Source organism: Seriola aureovittata, chromosome 9, assembly GCF_021018895.1.
Source record: "Seriola aureovittata isolate HTS-2021-v1 ecotype China chromosome 9, ASM2101889v1, whole genome shotgun sequence".
NCBI lineage: Eukaryota > Metazoa > Chordata > Actinopteri > Carangiformes > Carangidae > Seriola > Seriola aureovittata.
Window position 1 is genome coordinate 18,127,411 of NC_079372.1, and position 21,326 is coordinate 18,148,736.

Below are 21,326 nucleotides of genomic sequence, written 5' to 3' on the forward strand. Positions count from 1 at the left end.
TTCAGCAAACACACACAGCCCCAACCTGGCTCACACGTCACACACACATACATCCACTGTAACACTACAATTGCATTAACCTTCTCTGTCTTTGTGCAACCTTCTTTTTCCTTACAAACCTGCACTGACAAATACTTCACTTGACTGTTACAGTGTGTGCATTTCTTTTGTGTTTAAAATCAATCCATTTCAAATGCACCTTATAATATATGGGTGTTAAACTTATTATGGATAAATGATTGTCAAGTATAATTGGGTTTGACCACAATAAAAAGCACAAGAGGGCAAGTGAGCATTAACCTGAATTTAGCTGATAATGATTCAAGAGTGTGAAAGAGTAAATGAGTTTATGATGTGTAATATGACCGTGGTAAACTCTATTGTACACATGCAACACACCTTAAAACAAGTTTTTCAAATGCTTCAAATTCATTTAATCATTATGTCAGATCTTCCTTGCGTTGAAAAAACTAGCATCTACTCTATATTATGATATTAAGCTTTGGGAGATCAGTGCTCAATAGTAACTGATCCCGAGCCAAGTGTTTTCAGTCTAACCAGGTCTATGTAGGGACCAGACTGGATCCTAACAGGCTAAGACCACATGCTGTGTGACGATACTTTTACTTTTGGTACTTCAGGTATATTTTGATGTTAATACTTGTGTACCTTTACTTGAGTAAGTCTGAATAAAAGTATATAAAAAGCATTGCTACTTTTATTTTAAGGTCCCATGTTATATAAAGGTTTTTTTTTTTTTAATATAAAGCAGGTCTAGGTTTTATATTAATACTGTGAAAGTATCAAAGCCTCAGTCCACAGAGAAATGAACACAGCCTATATACAGAAACTGAGCCTCAAAACGAGCCGTCAGGACTTCTTTAACTTTGTGATGTCATAACAAAGCAGGGAACACTGTCAGCCACGCCCCAAGCCCATAAAACACAGGAAAAGTGTGAAATATGGGACCTTTAAGTAAAAGATGTGACTGCTTCTCCCACCAATGCCGAGGACGCTGTTGAAAGACAATAACATTGGTCTTTGAGCAATTAAGAATAACTTCTTTTTCTAAATTGCTTTCCATGACTTTAAATGACTCGGAGGACAATGTGCTGCTGCTCTTTTTGATCACTGCTGCATTTTAATTGGTGTCACATCAAGCAGCTGCCAGTGTTAGTGTTTAAATCCTTGTTTGGGTGTTTGTAGGACGGCTGCATTTTGGATTGAAGTGTAGTTAGCCGTGGGTTTACTCATATCATGACTGTCCTCGGGTCCCTTTCAGATTGGGTCTCTGTTTTTGAACATTCGTTTATACATGTCGGGCAGAGGTTCCAAAAAATTAAAAAGCCAGTAAAACCTTATTGAACATAGCAGGAAACATTGTCCTTGGACTGTTGGTGTATTACAATGTGTCAGTGTCTCTCTCTCTCTCTCTCTCTCTCCCTGTTTCCAGTTCACTGCAGTGTACTTTTGTGGGAATGAAAGCAGCTACATCTGTCTAATCGACTTCAATTGTCAGCAGATTTTGTTTTTCAACTCACAGCAGATAGAGAGAAGAGGAGAGAGAATGAACGAGTTAGAGACAGTGATGGAGATACACAGAAAGACACAGAGAGAGAGAGAGAGAGAGAGAGAGAGAAGAGAGAGAGAGAGAGTTAGGATTCAGCCCTATGAATCGTCCATTAAGCGTGTGTGTGCACATGAAAGCTGCAGTGACCATATTGTGGTTTCAGAAGATGTAGCAGTGGGACAAACACGTTACCCACATTACCACAGTTTCAGCAAACACACACAGCCCCAACCTGGCTCACACGTCACACACACATACATCCACTGTAACACTACAATTGCATTAACCTTCTCTGTCTTTGTGCAACCTTCTTTTTCCTTACAAACCTGCACTGACAAATACTTCACTTGACTGTTACAGTGTGTGCATTTCTTTTGTGTTTAAAATCAATCCATTTCAAATGCACCTTATAATATATGGGTGTTAAACTTATTATGGATAAATGATTGTCAAGTATAATTGGGTTTGACCACAATAAAAAGCACAAGAGGGCAAGTGAGCATTAACCTGAATTTAGCTGATAATGATTCAAGAGTGTGAAAGAGTAAATGAGTTTATGATGTGTAATATGACCGTGGTAAACTCTATTGTACACATGCAACACACCTTAAAACAAGTTTTTCAAATGCTTCAAATTCATTTAATCATTATGTCAGATCTTCCTTGCGTTGAAAAAACTAGCATCTACTCTATATTATGATATTAAGCTTTGGGAGATCAGTGCTCAATAGTAACTGATCCCGAGCCAAGTGTTTTCAGTCTAACCAGGTCTATGTAGGGACCAGACTGGATCCTAACAGGCTAAGACCACATGCTGTGTGACGATACTTTTACTTTTGGTACTTCAGGTATATTTTGATGTTAATACTTGTGTACCTTTACTTGAGTAAGTCTGAATAAAAGTATATAAAAAGCATTGCTACTTTTATTTTAAGGTCCCATGTTATATAAAGGTTTTTTTTTTTTTAATATAAAGCAGGTCTAGGTTTTATATTAATACTGTGAAAGTATCAAAGCCTCAGTCCACAGAGAAATGAACACAGCCTATATACAGAAACTGAGCCTCAAAACGAGCCGTCAGGACTTCTTTAACTTTGTGATGTCATAACAAAGCAGGGAACACTGTCAGCCACGCCCCAAGCCCATAAAACACAGGAAAAGTGTGAAATATGGGACCTTTAAGTAAAAGATGTGACTGCTTCTCCCACCAATGCCGAGGACGCTGTTGAAAGACAATAACATTGGTCTTTGAGCAATTAAGAATAACTTCTTTTTCTAAATTGCTTTCCATGACTTTAAATGACTCGGAGGACAATGTGCTGCTGCTCTTTTTGATCACTGCTGCATTTTAATTGGTGTCACATCAAGCAGCTGCCAGTGTTAGTGTTTAAATCCTTGTTTGGGTGTTTGTAGGACGGCTGCATTTTGGATTGAAGTGTAGTTAGCCGTGGGTTTACTCATATCATGACTGTCCTCGGGTCCCTTTCAGATTGGGTCTCTGTTTTTGAACATTCGTTTATACATGTCGGGCAGAGGTTCCAAAAAATTAAAAAGCCAGTAAAACCTTATTGAACATAGCAGGAAACATTGTCCTTGGACTGTTGGTGTATTACAATGTGTCAGTGTCTCTCTCTCTCTCTCTCTCTCTCCCTGTTTCCAGTTCACTGCAGTGTACTTTTGTGGGAATGAAAGCAGCTACATCTGTCTAATCGACTTCAATTGTCAGCAGATTTTGTTTTTCAACTCACAGCAGATAGAGAGAAGAGGAGAGAGAATGAACGAGTTAGAGACAGTGATGGAGATACACAGAAAGACACAGAGAGAGAGAGAGAGAGAGAGAGAGAGAGAGAGAGAGAGAAAGAGAGAGAGAGATGTTGTCAACATGCTCTCCAGAGAGCCAAATGTCTCAAGCATCTCATCATCCAACACTGGCATAAACACATTGCTCCAATCCCATGGAGAATGAGCGATTGTGTGTGTGCGTGTGTGTGTGTGGGTTTGTGTGTGTGTGCTTCTCTGAGTATTTGTGAGCGACTGTGTGAGCGTGTGTGTGTGTGTGTGTGTGTGCGTGTGTTAAACAGAGCTCATGCCTCATTCCCATGTGATAAAGATAATGTTGAAGCGAGAGTTGTACTACTGAGACGTGCTGGCTGATGCAATGAACAACAAGACTTGCAGAGTGGAAAAAATGCATTTAATTATGTGAGGGTTAGTGTGTGTATGTGTGTGTCTTTTTTTAATAAAGAAAGGAGATGAGAGTGGACTGCCAAACTTGGGAAGAAGAAGTCAACAACACACACACACACACTTGCACTCCCCTGGCCTATATCCAGGTATTTGTTGTGACTTGGCGTTGGAAGCGGAGAACAACACTGGTTGGCCTTTAGTTTCCCCCAGTGAGCCAATATCTGCTCTCTAATTGGTTGTTAATGAGTGAGTGTGTGTGTGTGCATGTAGTTTGTCAGGGTATATGAAAGAGAGAGGGAGACAGTGTGTATTTGTTTGTGTGTGACAAGGCGGGGGGGGGTGCAGTGGGGATCTTTAACATCTGTCTAACAGACTGGGCCACTCAAAGCCTTGACCTGCGTCAACACAAACACACACACTGTTTTTAAATGTGGATTTGTGCGCATGTGGGTGAGAAGCAGCATGTGTGTGCATGTGTAGTGGGAAACAGGAGAGTGTTCAGCCTCTGCAAGATATCCACACACACACACACACACACACACACACACACACACACACACACACACAGAGTGGACTTTGTGCAGACATCTGGCAGTGCAGTCTGCTCTAATGGCAACAGAACTACAGGCATCTGCATCTCACACCCACACACACACATGCACATGCTGTCACATTCACACACACAGAGACACAAACCATATCACTACAGTTAATATTATAACTGGATAAGCACATGATACAAGAGACAGTTTCAAGGGTCTCTGTTTTGTTTGTGTCTTGTGGTCGAGTAACATGCGTACAAAGACGTAATGTTACGCACATGAGCGTGCAGGTGATGCAAAACACATTTTCCACCCGTTTGATGCCTAATTGATCAACTGCTGGTGTTGGTAACGTGTCAAGAAATGTATTCATTTGTTATTCAGACTTGTTAATGTTTTATAATAAAGGCAATGCATTAAATATACTGTTTATACAAAAACTCCCACAGGGCAGGTTTCAAAATGAAGTTATCTTTTCCTAAAAAGCTTGTGTTTTTTCCACTGAGGTTTGGTACATTACAGCTGGAAATAATGAATCTGGAAGTAAAAAATATTACTATTACTAGTATTACAATACCAATCAAAAAATGTCTTGTAATCTGTCGGATTATCTTTAAAAAAAATTGTCCAAAATCCACTCCAGATTAATTTAAACCATGTTTAGACATTCCCTTCACACAGTAATATGCTGCACAACTGTTGATGGAGGTCTCATGACTGGATTTATTAGAGCGAGCGAAAGGCCAATACGAGCACTGGGCACCGACACCATTTGGTGTATTAAAATGTCTCGTCGTGATTTTTGCATACAGAACAAGGCGAGTCTGGCCTGATTCTTTGTTTTTCTCCCTTTTTTTGGCAAATGTTTTTTTTTTTTTTTACTTTTCTGCAAGTTCACGAGTGGAGGGAAGGCACTTCGACATTTCGGGCATCTGTTGTTTTGGCTTGGGTGAAATGAGGAGTGTTAAGTTTGAGATGGAGGGAGAGGCTGGCAGCAAGGAGATGCGCTCTGGTGGAACGAAAAGCTGCAGGCGAAAGAGAGAGAGAGAGACTTCAGCCCCATAGGTCAGAGTCAGAGGAATAGCTGGAATGCCAGGAGATCAACATTTATTTCCCAGCTAGATTTATTCCACTGTGTTTCTTTACTCTGCTGGGTTAGTCATTCCCTACCCATACTCACATCTTGTTTTCTTCCATTCTCTGATTCCTTCGTTGTTTTCTTTCATTCTTCTCCTTTATCTTTCTTTCTTTGTCTCTATTTCCTCTGCTCCCCACCCCCCTCCCATCCCCACTGATTGAAAACAGATGTGCCCATGTGTGGAGCTGAAACATAATTCAGATTTTTTTTTTTAAAAACACACAAACTTGACTGACCTGCAACTGTGAAGTGTGAACATGTGTTTATGTGTGTGAAAACAGAGATCACAAAACCAGTTGTTTGTATTTCATTTAAATAGCACATAATCATGTGTGTACGTGTGTGTGTGTGTGTGTGTGTGTGTGTGTGTGTGTGTATATACGTCTTAACACTGACATTTCCCACAAATTCCAACTTTTTTTCTTTTCGTTTTCTCTTTTCTTTCTTTCCGTAAGTAAAAAAAAGAATGACAAAGTTGGATATAAAATATGAAACGATTTGTCCAGGCCCGGCAGTATCACTTTACTTCCTCCATCCTTCAACACAAGGTTTCAGGCATGCAGGGAAGCCTCTATCTGTCACACCTTTGAAACACTCTTTTTGTTTAATAAGGTTAAACAAGGAGGCTGCATCATGAATGCAAGCCTGCTGCTTTGAGCGCCACACTGGTGAATTCAAAACCAAGGTGGAGCGTCATTTGAAAAACCCCGCCAGCCTCATTCCTGTCAAGACTGGCTCTCACTGGGAAACTTTTCTGGGTCATAATTTCATTAATGTGTGGAGAAAAAAAACAAAATGTACAAAGTGGCCGCATCCCGCCGAGATGGAGACAGAGATCTGTGGGAAGAGACGGCTTAGCTGCGGCGCTCCAGTGTCAGTCGGCCATATAGGTTAATGTGCCACAGTGGGACAGCAGCTCGCTTCACCCCGCGTAGCCTCTGCCAGCAGCTCAGCTAATTCCACGTGGAAAGCTCCACTCCAGCGTGTTGTTTTTCTGGCACATTTGTTGACTGCAGTGATGCAAATTTTAAACCTTCCGCCTGCTGTAGATGTGAATTTTAATCTTTGTGTTTGTAACGTAACTCAACATGGAATCATCCTCGACTTTTCTATTAATATAAATTGAGGACTCCCCACATCAACAATCCTTAATGTTACTTTCTGCTCATGTTCTGTGGTTTAAGGGGTTATTTGGTAGTTTTTTCTCTGCTGCTGAACAAGGTTTCTTGCTGGGAGAAGATTGCATTTTCATTACATTTCCAAAACAAGAGATTATAATACGCCCTCTGAGCAGTGCTATGTCTTCAGGGCAGACTGGAGGCTGCGGTGAATCGCTATCAGAGAGGGACGAGACAGGCCGGGGCTAGCTGGTTAGCGGTTAGCGTGCTAACTTATGTACAAGAAAAGATGTGATAGAGACAAGAGTTAACATCAGTAAAGGAATGGTGAACTCACGTTTCCTCTAAACTGGTAAGTAAACAGCTGTCGATGCTAACCTTGTAGCAATAGCAAAACTTACAAATAACTTATTATATGAAAACCTTGATGCTGGATTTATACTGTATCTTTATGGATCAGTATCAACAAAACAAAATGATCTGGGCCAAATGCTAATCGCTGATTTACTGTACTCTACTGTGTTTGGTCCACTTAAGCGCGCAAGTGTTGGCAAACTGCTCTCCTTCACAACAGCCGGGCTCTACAGTGCGAGTGTAAATTAGAGTGAGTGTGAAAAATGATCTGCGCTCACCATCACGAGTGACTTTCGAGTTCGGACACCTGGACCGGCACAGTACAACGATTCAGATACAGTCAGACGATAACGAAGCTGCCGTCTGATCCTCTCTCTCTCTTCCCTCTCTTACATGAGCAAACAGCAGCAGAGCACACAACATTCACTGACCGGCGCTTTCGCCCAAATGACGGATTGTAACATCTGTCGCTAATTAAACAGTAATTTTGCGAGTAACTTGATGACAGGCCAAAATGAAATGTGTCTGTTGTCTGGTTTGCATTCCCTCTTCAAGCCACTGCTTGTACTCAGCCAAAGATCATTTGTGAAGGAAGATGCTCCTCTCTGCATCACCCCTGTACACCCGCAAGTGGACTGACTGTTTCTGTAGCTGCAACAACAACAACAGTAACGCATCTTCTCTCTACCAGATATCGTCACGTCACAAATTCTCAGTTAATCTTAAATTGATATCAAATCAACAATTTTAAACTTACCAACTTAATAGTTTTGAACCAGGTCATTGAGTGTACATATACAGTACATATATATATATATATATATATATATATATGTATAAACTGAGTGTCTTTGGCACAAATATTTTTTCAGAAATCATCAGATCAAACTGAGTATTGTCAATATTTAATGGTTCAGATCAGAGTCAATGCCAAAAAAAGTCCTGGTAACACGGCAACCCACCAGGATTCGTCAGGTGTCGCACAAGTCTCCACTTCTGTAGTTTCAAATTAAAAGCCCTCTTCAGAGTGGAGTAATTGCGACTTCATGACACTGTGGCAGGCCGCCACTGCAAAATGTATGTAGTGGAAAATGCTGGTCTCAATGTCTAGATACTGAGATCGGTTTGGGTGGGGACACATCTGCTACTTTTGGGCCTACATTTACCAAATGTAGGCAAACATCACAGCTGCGAGTCGAGCCAAAACGCTCTTTCAATGTAACACGAGCCAGATGATGCTCTTTAAGCCATGCTGTCCATCTGAGCAGTGCAGACTATAATCTGTGTAATCTGAACTAAAGCCTTTCCTGACAGCCATAATCCAATTATTACAGACCACTACAGGGATTCACCCAAATATGAGAGCCTGTAAAAAAAATACTGTGTTGCTTTATGGTGAAAGTAGCAGGCGCAGACCAACACAGGGGAATGTGTACTCCATATGCAGGCGCACATTTTCAACTATACACATTTATGCACATGGCAGTACACACACTGTGATGACACGGCATGCACAATGCTTGTTTCTGTCTGGCTCACAAAAGTGATATATATATATATATATATATATATATATATATATATATATATATATTTTGTAAGGAGGTCATTTTTTACACGTTAGGATTATTGTATGTATATGATTTATATGAGATAGAGGACATGCTGCTGAGTTTTCAAAGAGCTCAGTCAATGTGGTGTATTCTTTGAATTTTTTTCTCCATATTTTCAATATTAGCTGTTTCCTGTCGCGCGCGCGCGTGTGTGTGTGTGTGTGTGTGTGTATGTGCATCACCACACCGACACACCAAAATATGAGGCCAAGAGATGTCTATAAGCTTTATCTCATCTGCTGGCGCCTGCTGAGCAGCTAGCAGGAAAACCCAAACACAGCTGCGACAGACTGCTATAGACTCTCACACACACACACACACACACACACACACACACACACACACACACACACACACACACACACACACACACACACACACACACACACACACACACACACACACGCATTTGTGCATCCCTGCAATCGCGCGTACAAACATATGAATAATTAAAGAAACAAATACGCATTAATGAACAAATGTTTTTGCACAAACACACATAAATACATTCATGTCCGTCATAAAGCCACACAAACAACGCATATACAACCGCAGCATGAATGCCCATCAATAAATAATTACACTCTTCATTAGATGCTGCAGGGTCAGCAGTTTTGTGAAGCGTGCTTTGGAGGTTTGTTGTCCCGGGCGACCAGCGCATGCGTTTGTATAAAGGGAAAGACGTTGTTGGCTTATTGACCCGGTTAAGCAGCTGGGGGGGTGGGGTGTGAATTGGACTTTCACAGCGTTCGGTTCCTTGCGAGCAGCTTGACCAGTGAACTCAGAAATGATATATGACACAGAGACAAGCAACGTTTAGGGTTTCGTGACTCGTCGCACCATTTAACCACATCTAATTCCCGCCTTTCCTGACAGATAAGAACTGTTCATTTCAAAATGTGACACTCTAATACTGAGCTTGTTAAATGTCTGCGCCCCTGTTTCTTATTTCTGCTCGGTGTCAACTCGGAAGTCTCCCTCAGACTTCTGGTGAGTTTCTGAGGAAAGAGGTCACTTAAGGTCCGACTCATGCATCTTTAAGGCGTAGCAGCCACAAGCTTCAAAACATTCCCAACTTCATAACAAGCTGACACTCGTGAGCCTAAAGGAGCTGTTAATCAGTTCTGTCCATTTTGTGCTAGAGTTAACAATGAATACCACTGTGCAATAAATTTAGTTCACTCAAACTGTAGCTGGATCTGAAAAAATCCCCCATTGAGAATTCATTATAAATTAGGAAGATTTCACAGCATGATAGCACCATGTGATTCAGCCTGAGGCGGAAAATATCACAAGACAAAAACATATGGGGAAGTTGGAGCTAAAGACGTTCATATGCCTAATGCCTCGAGGTATGTAACATTTTTGCAGTGTCATGCATCAAAATGTCTCAAGAGGCAGGAGAGAAAACTGCACCTCATCAAAAAGTATTTCTCCCAACGGGCTGTATTCTACACAGCATTTGACAGCAATTCGCCTCGGCACTGCATGTATTTATCACTGCGCTGCCACAAAAATTCATCTTTACAAGTCACTTAATCTCCCACTGAGTCAGAGAAACTTGAATTCTTTAAAAACAAAGGAGGAATTCTACCTCCATAGCCTGAGAGAACACGATCTGTTTCCAGAGCTGTTTCACCTGCTCCCCTAGAAAAAAAAAACCCTCAATCTCGAGCCAAAATAATGACATATTTTGGCTCCTGGACCACAGGCTGAGTTGCTTTTATTTTGAAAGTTTCTTGGGCTCCAATTATAGGGAGTTATATATTGTGAATGCCTAAGAAAAGGACCTTAATTTTGGAGAGGCTACATTCTCATTTTCTTGGTGTTACAGCCAACGTTTTACTATTTGGTTTAATTCCAGCCACTCTCATCTCAGTGTTGTTTCTCCAGCCGCAGCACACAGCAGGCAAACGTTAGCAACTAGCTGTGAAGATAGCAGAACATTCATCCACAAAAGAGCAGTTATTTCCCTCAGGAGTTGGTGGAGACCAAAATAGAGCTAATTTGGGACGTTCATAATGTGTCCTGAAATACAACTTCAAATAAATGCCAATGTTGCTGTGTCTGCACAATGAGTGGGCAACTCATTTAGTTACCGCTCAGCAGTTTGCCAGTTTTAGAAAGTGATGATGTGTCAATGTTGTGTTTGCAGCTTGTTCTGCCGCCCCTGACCGACCAATAACAAATCCGGTAAATCCCTCGACAGGTTGGACAGGGATCACAGAGACAAACAACTAACTCATGCTCACATTCAAACCCACTGGATATTTAGAGTCACCGATAAACCGAACCTGCATGTCTTTGGATTGTGGGAGGAAGCCGGTGTACCTGGAGGAAACCCAAGCAGGCACGGGGAGAACGTGCAAACTCCATAAAGAAAGGCCCCAGTGCTAACCACTGCGCTGTGCTCAGCCAATGTTGACACGTGAATCACACATGTGGCAAATTCAGAAATAATGAATCACTGCAGCAGGGAGGAAACACTGCATCGTATTTGCTAATTCATCCAAAAATTGACTCAGATTCTGAAAAATCACTGATTTAAACTGCTGAATGTGTTCATCAGGTTTCTACTTAGTGTAGTCTTTAGCTTTAATTCACTGTTAATGGTGCACACAACAGAATATTAAGAGAGGCGTCTTCACTGAAATGCTCCTTGGGAGTTTTTGACCTTTTTTAAAATAAATGAATAAATAAATAAAGAACCAGTAATTTACTAACATAATTGCTCATCTTTTGCACTGATAATTTAATGAGGACAGTTTCATGCTCGCTCAAGGTAACTGGAAGTGCTCCAACTGCATGTCACAAAATATTGTCTTTTCTGAAAAAGAGTGGGACTTGGTTTCTAAATGCAATCACAACTGTAAAAGACTGTGCTCACACTCAGTCGGTGCTGAAAATAATACCCCCGTCAGTACCCCTTCTGCATGTTTCTGGTAGCCAGGATAAAAACCTTTTGTAGGTCACCGCATACCAGATATGCTGTTAACATGCATCAACTCGTGAACAGATAACTTTTCTACATCAAATATTAAGGGAATATTAGTGAGCGTGATGTAAGCTCTGCCATTAGAGCCGTGATATTCCCAACACAGCAGGTCCAAAGCGGGATGCGACGCGGGTGACCCATCCACTGAGGCGCAGGATAACGGTAATGAGACTGAAGATACAATAGAGAGATAGAGAGAGAATGAAGCAAACGGACACACACACACACAACACACACACACACACAACACACACACACACATACACACACACACACACATACACACACCAGTCACTAACCGCCTGGAAGGAAGAATACAAAATGCCACAGAAATAAACTGTAATCCTGGCCAGCAGTGATCAACACTGATAAATATTAATAAACACTATTATGCTCTGAGAAAAACAGAGAAAGAAAGAGCGAGAGGAGGAGAGAAAAGATAGAGAGGGAGGTAGGGACAGAGAGAGAGAGAGAGAAGGAGAAAGAAAGAGAGAGAGAGAGAGAGAGAGAGAGAGAGAGAGGGCAATAACAATAGACAAGTCTTCTTGCACTCTGTTATTGGAAGCAATTTTACCTCTGACATCCACCTGGTGTTTTTACACACACACACACACACACACACTCTCTCCACTCTCACATGCTCTCTCTCTCTCTCTCTCCCTCCCTTTCTCTGTTCTTATTATCAGCCCTTTTTTTCTCTGTTTGTTTTCACTATTGTTTTGTCCCTCTTCTTTGGAGGCCAGGATAAGAGGTGGGCACGCAGGCACGCACGCACGCACGCGCGCGCACACACACACACACAAATGAGAGAAGTATACAGAGAAGGCAGAGATGCAAAATAAAGGGAGATAAAGTGAGTCCTAAACACACACATATACACACACAGAGGATAGTATCTCTCTCTCTCTCTCTCTCTCTCTCTCTCCGCCTGAATCAGTCTCATTAGTCATGCTGAGGCTGTAGTGTTGCTGGGTCAGCCTGCTTACAGAGCTGTAGAGCTGGATGGCAGCCCACAGCCAGCGAAGGTCACCCACCGCTCAGTTTTAACTCCCACAAGACCAACACCGGCCTCCTCCTGATAATGAGCGGACATAAAGATGCACAGGCAGAGAGACCTGCGGTGTGAGCCGCACCCATCGCGGTGTGGGCGCGTGGGAGAAGATGTTCAGCCAAAGTGAGAACTATTTGGAACTAGCTGCACAATTCATCGAAATAAGCAATGTGGTGCTACAGAGGCGCCCCGGCCCACAAATCATACTCTCCAGACGTACCAAAACATGTAAACATGTTTGTTTGGTACAAGACCCGAGAAAAATCCCATCATCATCATCATTCTTAAATTTTTTTAATTGAACGCAAAAACAGAGACCATTCCGACTGAAATCGCAATCTCAATATCTGCCAAAATAATATAGTATATATACATAATATGATTCCTTTTCGCATATCGTGCAGCCCTGCTTGGAACATCTCACAAACACACAAACCTACAGTGGTAGTGAGATGCGTTCAGAGCAGTAGAGCTTTCAGGGAATTTCAGAAAAGAGAAGACAAGAAAAAAATCACATGATTATGCTCCAAAGTGAAGTCGACAACAAGGATTTACAATGTATGAATCCAGCAGTGGCTACAAAACCTGCACACACTGTTTTCACTATCTATTTTGTCTAGATAAGCACAACTTCAACCTAACTGGGTTTGAATCTTTGTAATTGTGCGTGTCCAAAACATGCAACAATTGTTTTATTGATGTTAACGTGCAAAAAGTGGGAAAATCTCTGGATATCAATCCGAAACGACCTACTGCAGACCGACAGTATTGAGAATAGAGAAGTGACTTAATTAGAGGAAGTGTGTAGGATTGTGCGTCTTGGCAATGAAAATGGAAACCGGATTTCATTTTGAAGTTGGCTGTAAACCCAGCTAAATTCACCTGGATTAACCCAGAGCTGTTCTTGGGTTTTCACTCTCTTTATTTCTAGGCTCTGGGCCGCACATGAGCCCCATTTTTTAGCCTGTATTTCTTTACATTCTGGCAAATCAGCACCACAGACAGTCATGCTGCATTGGTTCCTGCTTGTACTGCAACCTTAGGTGTACTGTAAAAATGCCTAAATGAGACGATTATGAGGTGAGATCTTACTCATATTACTGCTATCACTGGAAAGATTAAGTCATGTTGATCCCAAAAGCTGAGGGCAGGAGGTACGTGGATTCTCATTTCAAAAAGTTACTCTGAGAAAGAAGAGTTGCATGGTTTGACAAATGCATCAATTCATTTAAAGGTCCCATAATGTATGAAGGTAGCTGTCCATGTCCTCTTTGGTTTATAAAGCAGGTCTAAGTTCTATATTAATACTGTGAAAGTATCAAAGTGCTCAGTCCACAGAGATGCACACAGCCTGTATTCAGAAACTGAGCTTTAAAATGAGTCATCGGTACTTCTGTAACTTTGTGATGTCACAACAAAGCAGTCACCACTCTCAGCCACGCCCCAAATCCTGCCTCACCTGGACCCACTATCCCACCTTGGAGGATTTGGTTTCTCTGAGTGTTTACCTGAAATCTGCTATATTTTCATTCGATCACTCAGGAATCAGTAAGAGAGGCTCTGAGCCTCTTTTTCACTTCATTTCTCCTCATACCATCCAGGGGATCGCAAAATATCAATTTATAGCATGGATGACATGGTAGAGAACCTCCAGGACTGAAACAAACAAATTGAGCAATAACAAAAAAAAGAAAAAGTTTTGAATTTAAGTTCATTTAACATGTGTGTGGAATTGTGAACAAGGGCTCAATGATAATTCACTGCAATAGGAATGTGGGAGATGTATCATAATTTGTTATGAATGTGGAGAAATAGACCATTACATTTTTTTAAATATTAAAAATCTTATATCGATCGCACTTCACAGTGAAGCTTTTAGAAAAACTATTTTCTTAAGTGCCCTGCACCGTGATGAAGTTTGATAGCTTCCAGGAAGAGAGGAGTGTCTGAGCGTTGACTGACTGACCTGACCTTGTCTCCTGAAATGAGCCGGTATGAAAGTTTCCACATGACTCCAGCACAGAGGCGACGAGCTGTCACCGCTCTCGTCAGGAAACACTGAACATGTCTGTACGAGGAGATGATAAATTCATCACGGCGACGTCCCAGAGCGAGCGCTGCTGACACGACCTTGATCGATTGCAGGCGGAACGACAGATGGCTATAAAGGACAATCATGTAACTGTACGCTCATTAGCATAATCGCATGCATATACAGTACACTTCAGACTACAAGGCCACATGGTGATTGCACAGCACCGCTGCGCTTGTGACAAAGAGGTAATGTTGTTATTGTCTTGCATGAGCCGTGACGCTTTTAAAGGGAAAACTGAATTAGCAACTATAGCAATAATATGTGAAATGTGCTTCTGTAATTTGAAAAGACATATTGTGACTTTCTTCCATTGCTACTATTTTTCCAATAATAGCTAAACAAATGGAAACATGGTAGAGAAATGATTAAAGTGATTATCCCTTAAAAAAAGGCAACCACAGGTTTGATCTCTACAGCTTCCGCGTGGCCCATCAAAAGCACAAAAAATTAGCTCCTCCAAAGCTTGGGCTTGTTGTCAGAACTGAACCAGCAGTGCCTGACACATCACAGATAATGAGCAAATGGACAAACTGACAAAGACCGGCCCATTTCCCACCATGATTAAATCGAAGTACAAATTACACTGTGGCTTTCAGGAGAGTGTTGTTCTTTGTCTTGTTCATAGACTGAAAGGATTGTGAGCACAACAGTGCTTCGAGCTAAATGTTTAAGTCAGGACACGCTCACAATGCTAACATGCTGATGATCAACAGGTATAATGTTAATTATATGAACAATCTGAGTTTAGCATGCTGTGCTTGGCATGCTAATGTTTCCTAATAAGCTCTGTACACAAAGTAGAGCGGAGGCTGATGGAAATGTCACTCATTTTAGCAGGTATTCAGTCATAAAACCAAAGCACTGCACAAATTAAAATTGTGACTGGATGATGGTGCCGGATTAAAAGTCAGAGGATCACTAAAGTGAGTCTAATTTATCCTGAGGGGAAAGTGAACGTGAACCAAATGTCATGGCAATCCATCCAATATTTGTCGGGACATTTCACTGAAAACCACAAATGTCAACTTCACGGAGGTGCTAGCAGAAAAAAGTCAGAGGATCATCGCAGTCATTAGGATACATTGTCTGGGAACCATGAATGTCTGTACAACATTTTGTTCCGACCCATTGAGGAACTGTTGAGATATTGTTGAACCACGAGTCTGTGCACAATATTTCATGGCAACACATCCCTCAGCAGAGACCTGTCAATCTGAGCCAAAGTGAGCTGACTCACCATCCATACAGCAAAACTACTAACTAAAAACACTTCAGTCATTCACTCCTCCATCTCCCTCTCCCTTGCTCTCCATCTTTCTCCATCCTTCCTCCTGCCTTTTTTTTTCCTTCTCTTTCCTTTGTTCTCTCACCACATCTTCCTGCTTTATCCCAATAATTCTCCATCTGTCTTCCTTTCTCCTCTCCCTCACCTCCCTGCCTTCTACCCTGCTCCTTCAACTTTCGACACCCCACCCCCCCCCCCGATGAAAGCCACGACTCCCACTTTCTTCCGTTCCCCTTTTTCATTGGATCACCTGTTCCCTCCGCATTGTATTTTCAAATCACATCTAGGCGCTAGCTTTACACACTAAGTCACTCTATACCTCATCACTCTCAGTGGAAAGTCAAGGAGAGGGCAGAGGGATGGTGAGCGAGCAGAGAGGAGGGGAGAAGCTGAAGAGGAGCAAAACAAGCGTAGTGTAAAAATGAGGGAGGTTAAATGGACTGGCTTTATATTGCATTATCTAGTCTCATCAACCACTCAAAGCGATTTACACTAGAAGTCCCACAATTTGGGTTCGAGTGCCTTGCACACGGACGGGGGGACAGCCGGGGAATCGAATTGCCAACCTTTGCGATCAGCGGACGACCCAGTCTACCGCCTGAGCCACAGCTCAGACAAAGGAAAGAGGTCAGGAGAGGAGTTGAAGGGGAGAGAAACAGAGAGAAGTAGAGCAGGAAAAAAGGAGAAGATGAAAGAAGCAGCAGAGGGACAATGGGGCAAGCAAAAAATGAAAGAAATCTTTATGCAAATGATGGAGGCCGGAGTGAAAGACGGAAGAGAAAAGAGAAGATGGGAGAGCAGAGTGATATGGAGACAGAGGGGTGGGAGAGTGGTCCAGAGATTTATGGCAGGTTGTTATGGAGCACCGACTGAATAACAGAAGGTGAGACCAGGTGAATTATTCATGAAGATACATGGCCGTGTGTGTGTGTGTGTGTGTGTGTGTGTGTGTGTGTGTGTGTGTGTGTGTGTGTGTGTGTGTGTGTGTGTGTGTGACATGTGTGTGACAGGAGCAGGTGAAACACACACATACACACACATTAATGTCTCTCAGGCACCCTTAGGCCAGCTCATCTACCCGGACGAGACAAGCCTCTCACAACCTGTGGACAGAATTATTCCTAAACACATGGGAGCTCAGAGAGACAGCCGTCCTGTCCTCAGCCTAATTCACCAGTGGAGACATTTTAACCGCAAGAAACTAAATGCATGATGGGAATTTTTTTTTTTTTTTTCATCCCTCTAGCTCCTCCCAGTGTCAGAACAGATTTCTTTCCCACAGTAATTGACAATCAGAACTGAATACATTTAATTCTTCTAGCGTCCCATCTGGTAGGTTCACATGAATTCACACCACATGGTGTGTAGGGATCCATACTGACTACCAACGATCTTTATGGAGCTAAAAAAAACATTAAAGAGGGATCATGGAAGTTGGAGGATGTAGGATTAACCAAGACAAACACAGGCTACTGTGCTGCAGGTAGATGCTAGAAATGAACCATATAATGATATACTATGCAGTCGTGCATCTTTTCACTCAGAATAAATATAGCTTCTCTCTTCTCATAAGAAGATCATGGTAAATGTGCTGCCTCTGCTGCCCACATTCTCCCATGGTGCTATAACGCTGGATTCAAAAGCCACTGAGACAGCATTTATTCCATGTGGCACTAAATGTGCGATCCCACCTACACTTTGGCCCAAACCAGAGAGGAAAATATTACGCTGTTGCGTTTAAGAATTTGTTGAGATTCATACTTTCCACTTATAGGCCAAACCAGGGAAAGTCACATGGATGCACAAGCAGCTTTTGATGAGTTGCCATCCTGCCAGGGTGGAGATTTTGGCTTTGGGTGTAGGGTAGCAGTGAGAGGTAGCATGGAGGTGCAATGTATCCAGTTACTGGAAATTTTAGTTTTAGTAGGCAAATGTTGAACTTCAGCCCAACGTTGCCTTTTTTTTTCATATACTTTGGTTTTGATTATGTTCTTACTGCTAATAAATAGCAAAACAGCTGACGAACAACCAAACAGTCGTCTGCAATACTTTCCACACATGCTTGGTTTTCACACACCCGACACCCATCACAGCTGAAATGCTTCTGGCAAAGGCGCAAAGGTAAAACTAAAACTTAACACATATCATTCCAGGAACTACAAACTGGCATATTCACAATTATAAATAATCTGATGGAAACCGACCACAGACTAGTGTATTTCCCATGAACAATCAGTGCAGCTTAGGGTGATCACAAAATCTAAATCGAAAAACACCTCTGGGAGCTACTGTCTCAAACACTCACCGAGTTGATGCAGGCCAGCTCCTTGTTGAGCAGCCAGGGCAGGGAGAGTTTCCCCTCTCCTCTGTAGCACGACTGAATCCTCTCTTTAATCTTCTCCTTTATCCGCCTCATTGTGAACAGACACAAAGCCGACTCCTTGGGCGGCTTGGCTCTGTTCTTCTGACCCTGGGCGAATACAGTAAACAGAACCTCCTCGTGCTCTTGAATGCCGAGCGAACGCGCCAAACGAGTCCCCGGCCGGGCCAAATATGCATCCTGAACCAAGCGGTATTCCACTCCATCCTTGGTGCAGCCGATGGGGAACTCCACGTAGGAGTAGAACTTGGGATCGTCGACGCACAGGCGAACGATTTTAGAGGTGAAGAACTGTTCGCTGCTTGCATCTGGCGAGGTGAGCTGGGTGTCGAGCTGTAAGGTCAGGTAATACACAAACTGCTCGCTGTTGAAGCCGTAGATGTAGTAGATGTCAAATGCAGGAAACTTTGAGAGCGTGTCTGAGGGAATCTTGAGCTGCGAGGAAACAAACTCATCCTGGTAGACGAAGCTGAACATGTCCGCGTTCTCCTCGTTAGACATCAACTTGCGGCTGGACAGCGTCGGGAAGTACTCAGATTTCCCGTCGATGGGAGTTCCGACGAAGAGTTTTCCACCTTCGCCGAAAAGGTCCGGGGAGATCACGACACCTGACATGGTGCCCGCTTCCGCAACACTGGAAAGATAATGCTCTTTGCGATGGTGGGGCTCGCCGAGCTTGAACAAATCATCCAGACGCAGGAACTGGCATATTCCCTGGGAAGTGCTCCCACAGGCGATCAAGCGGTTGTGGGCAGCGTCAAGTAGCAGGAGTTTATTGACATTAGAGGTCTGCACCAGCTCGTGGGGGCAGGACTGGACACCGGGCGGAGGGTAACAGCGAGGGTTGTCCGTCACGGGGCCAGTAACGTGGCTCCGCAGCTTGGTGAGGTTGCTGGACAGCTTGTAGATCCAGTTGACGGCGCCCAGGTAGACCTCGCCGGTTTTGTTGTGGACCACCAAATGTGTGAGACCTCCTTCAGGCGGGGAGAAGGAGAAGAGGGAGGAGGGGGAAGGAGTGGAGGCGGTGGGCATGGAGAGGGAGAGGAGCAGAAAGAAGGCGGGGAGGATGAGAAAGGGTGAGTTGAGGTGGGAGGACATGGCAGTGAGGGGAGGGGGAGGTGTGAACGTGTGGGTGTTGGTGAGTATCTTTGACTGCGTAATCCTCTGCAGGGTCAGTCGGCGCCTTATAGGACTGCAGGGTACGATGTTACAAAAGAAAGAGTTTCCAAGCGATCGACTTCCTCTTTCCTTTTTTTCCTCCTTTCTCCGCTGTTGTTTTTTTATAACCTCATCCCCTGATCCTCAGTCTTGTCTGCTGCCAGCCCTGAGAAAGAGAAACAGCAAAATCTTAGCAAACACAGATGTCAATATATTCATGGACTTGTGTTTTGCACTTCCACAACTGACAAAATAAGGATTCATTTGTTTGTATCGAAATGACAAGACACTTAATATTCGCCCACAGACTCAGACTCAGAGGCCTCGATGCTGAAGTCCAAAAAAACAAATGAGGGCACTATCGGGCTTTGTTTTATTGACTTCTCGACTCTTGGCTCGCACTACTCTGTGGAGTACATCTTTTAAAAGAAGACAGGGCCAAACATTGCTCCTCTGCGTATTGATTGTCTGGAGGTATTAAAGGATACAGCAGACAAAGTGCGCGTACACAAAGAAATACATACGCACCTCGAACAAACCCAAAAACACACTGTATGAGAGGAGGAACATGTGGAGAGATGTACAGTATTAAACAGTGTGCGGATGCGAAACACATATTGGAAAAGGAGATGACATTAGAAAACACGTACAGGGCGGGCCGCTGATGTACAGCATTGTGATAACAGGTAAACATCCATAAATTACAAGCAATGCTGAAGGGAGAATCCTGTAGTGTATTTACTACAGGCCAACAGAGCGGAGAAATACAGGCACCCATCTTCTAAAAAAAGAAGGGGGGGGGGTTCAGCCCAATAAAGCAGGACAGACAGTGAGAGGGACAGAAGTGAAAGCTATTTGGCTTCAAACCACTTCAATATAAAGGCGGGAGAGATGGAGGGAAAGATGGCTGTAAGGGAAAACTGAGGAATTAGAATTACTGTCCATACTCATATACTCACATACGTAGTGAAGACTGTGAAGGAATATAATCAGATTAGTGTATTTTGTTGTAATTAGTGTACAAATTGACGGAGTTAAGGCCAAAAACGTGTGTTGTGAGGTCACAGTGACCTTGACTTTTGACAACCAAAATCGAATGAGTTCGTCCTTGAGTCCGAGTGGACATTTGCGCCAAATTTGGAGAAATTCCCTCGAGGCGTTCCTGAGATATCGCATTTACAAGAAAGGGACGGACAACCTGAAAACATAACGCCTCTGGTCACGGAGGCATAAAAAAGAATGAGAGGAAGAAAAAAAAAAGGTAGACCATCTATCTACTTTCCAGTCCGTTCCATCCATCGACCCATTTTCTATATCCACTTATCCGGGTCATGGTTGTAGGAGGTTGAGGCCTGTCCCAGAATGCAATGGGGGACAAGTAAAGTCTTCAAAGTTTTAGTACAAAAGCAACATGACTGTTCCACAGTCAATCATCAACAGCATTGTTGATATTACCATCATCATCAAGTGATGAAGATCATGGATAGTGGTTCAAAAGGCTGTTGTCCTTTGGAACAGCCATGCATTCACATACAGTGCTGTCCAAACTTCAGTTCACTGGTTAATGCTTGGATATATCTAAATACAGAGCACAAGGAAAAGGCTTGTTTCATAATGGAGTTGGGTCAGAAAGTAGTACACACACAGTTTGGTCACAAAGCATTCTCCTCTCTCATTTCTGCTGCTGTTTTTCATTCCTCTCTTTCACTGCATTCTCTCTCTCTCTCTCTCTCTCACTTTCAATTTGACAATTTCTTGTCAATAGCGTCTTTCATCTTCAGCCCAGCCATGATTACAGTGGCCCAGACGATGCTGTTGCCCGTCCCATCAGGACAATACA

General features: G+C 42.8%; 1 protein-coding gene across 2 annotated transcripts in view; it reads right to left on the bottom strand.

Annotated features, from left to right (window-relative positions):
- The window catches only part of LOC130175415 (plexin-A1-like), a 260,949-nt gene that overhangs the window by 201,332 nt on the left and 38,291 nt on the right, over positions 1-21,326 (bottom strand). For both annotated transcript variants that reach the window (XM_056385882.1, XM_056385881.1), the window contains exon 2: positions 18,254-19,652. In XM_056385882.1, the coding sequence (XP_056241857.1) occupies positions 18,254-19,426 (1,173 nt within the window). In that variant the 5' untranslated portion in view covers positions 19,427-19,652. The remainder of the gene's footprint in view (positions 1-18,253; positions 19,653-21,326) is intronic.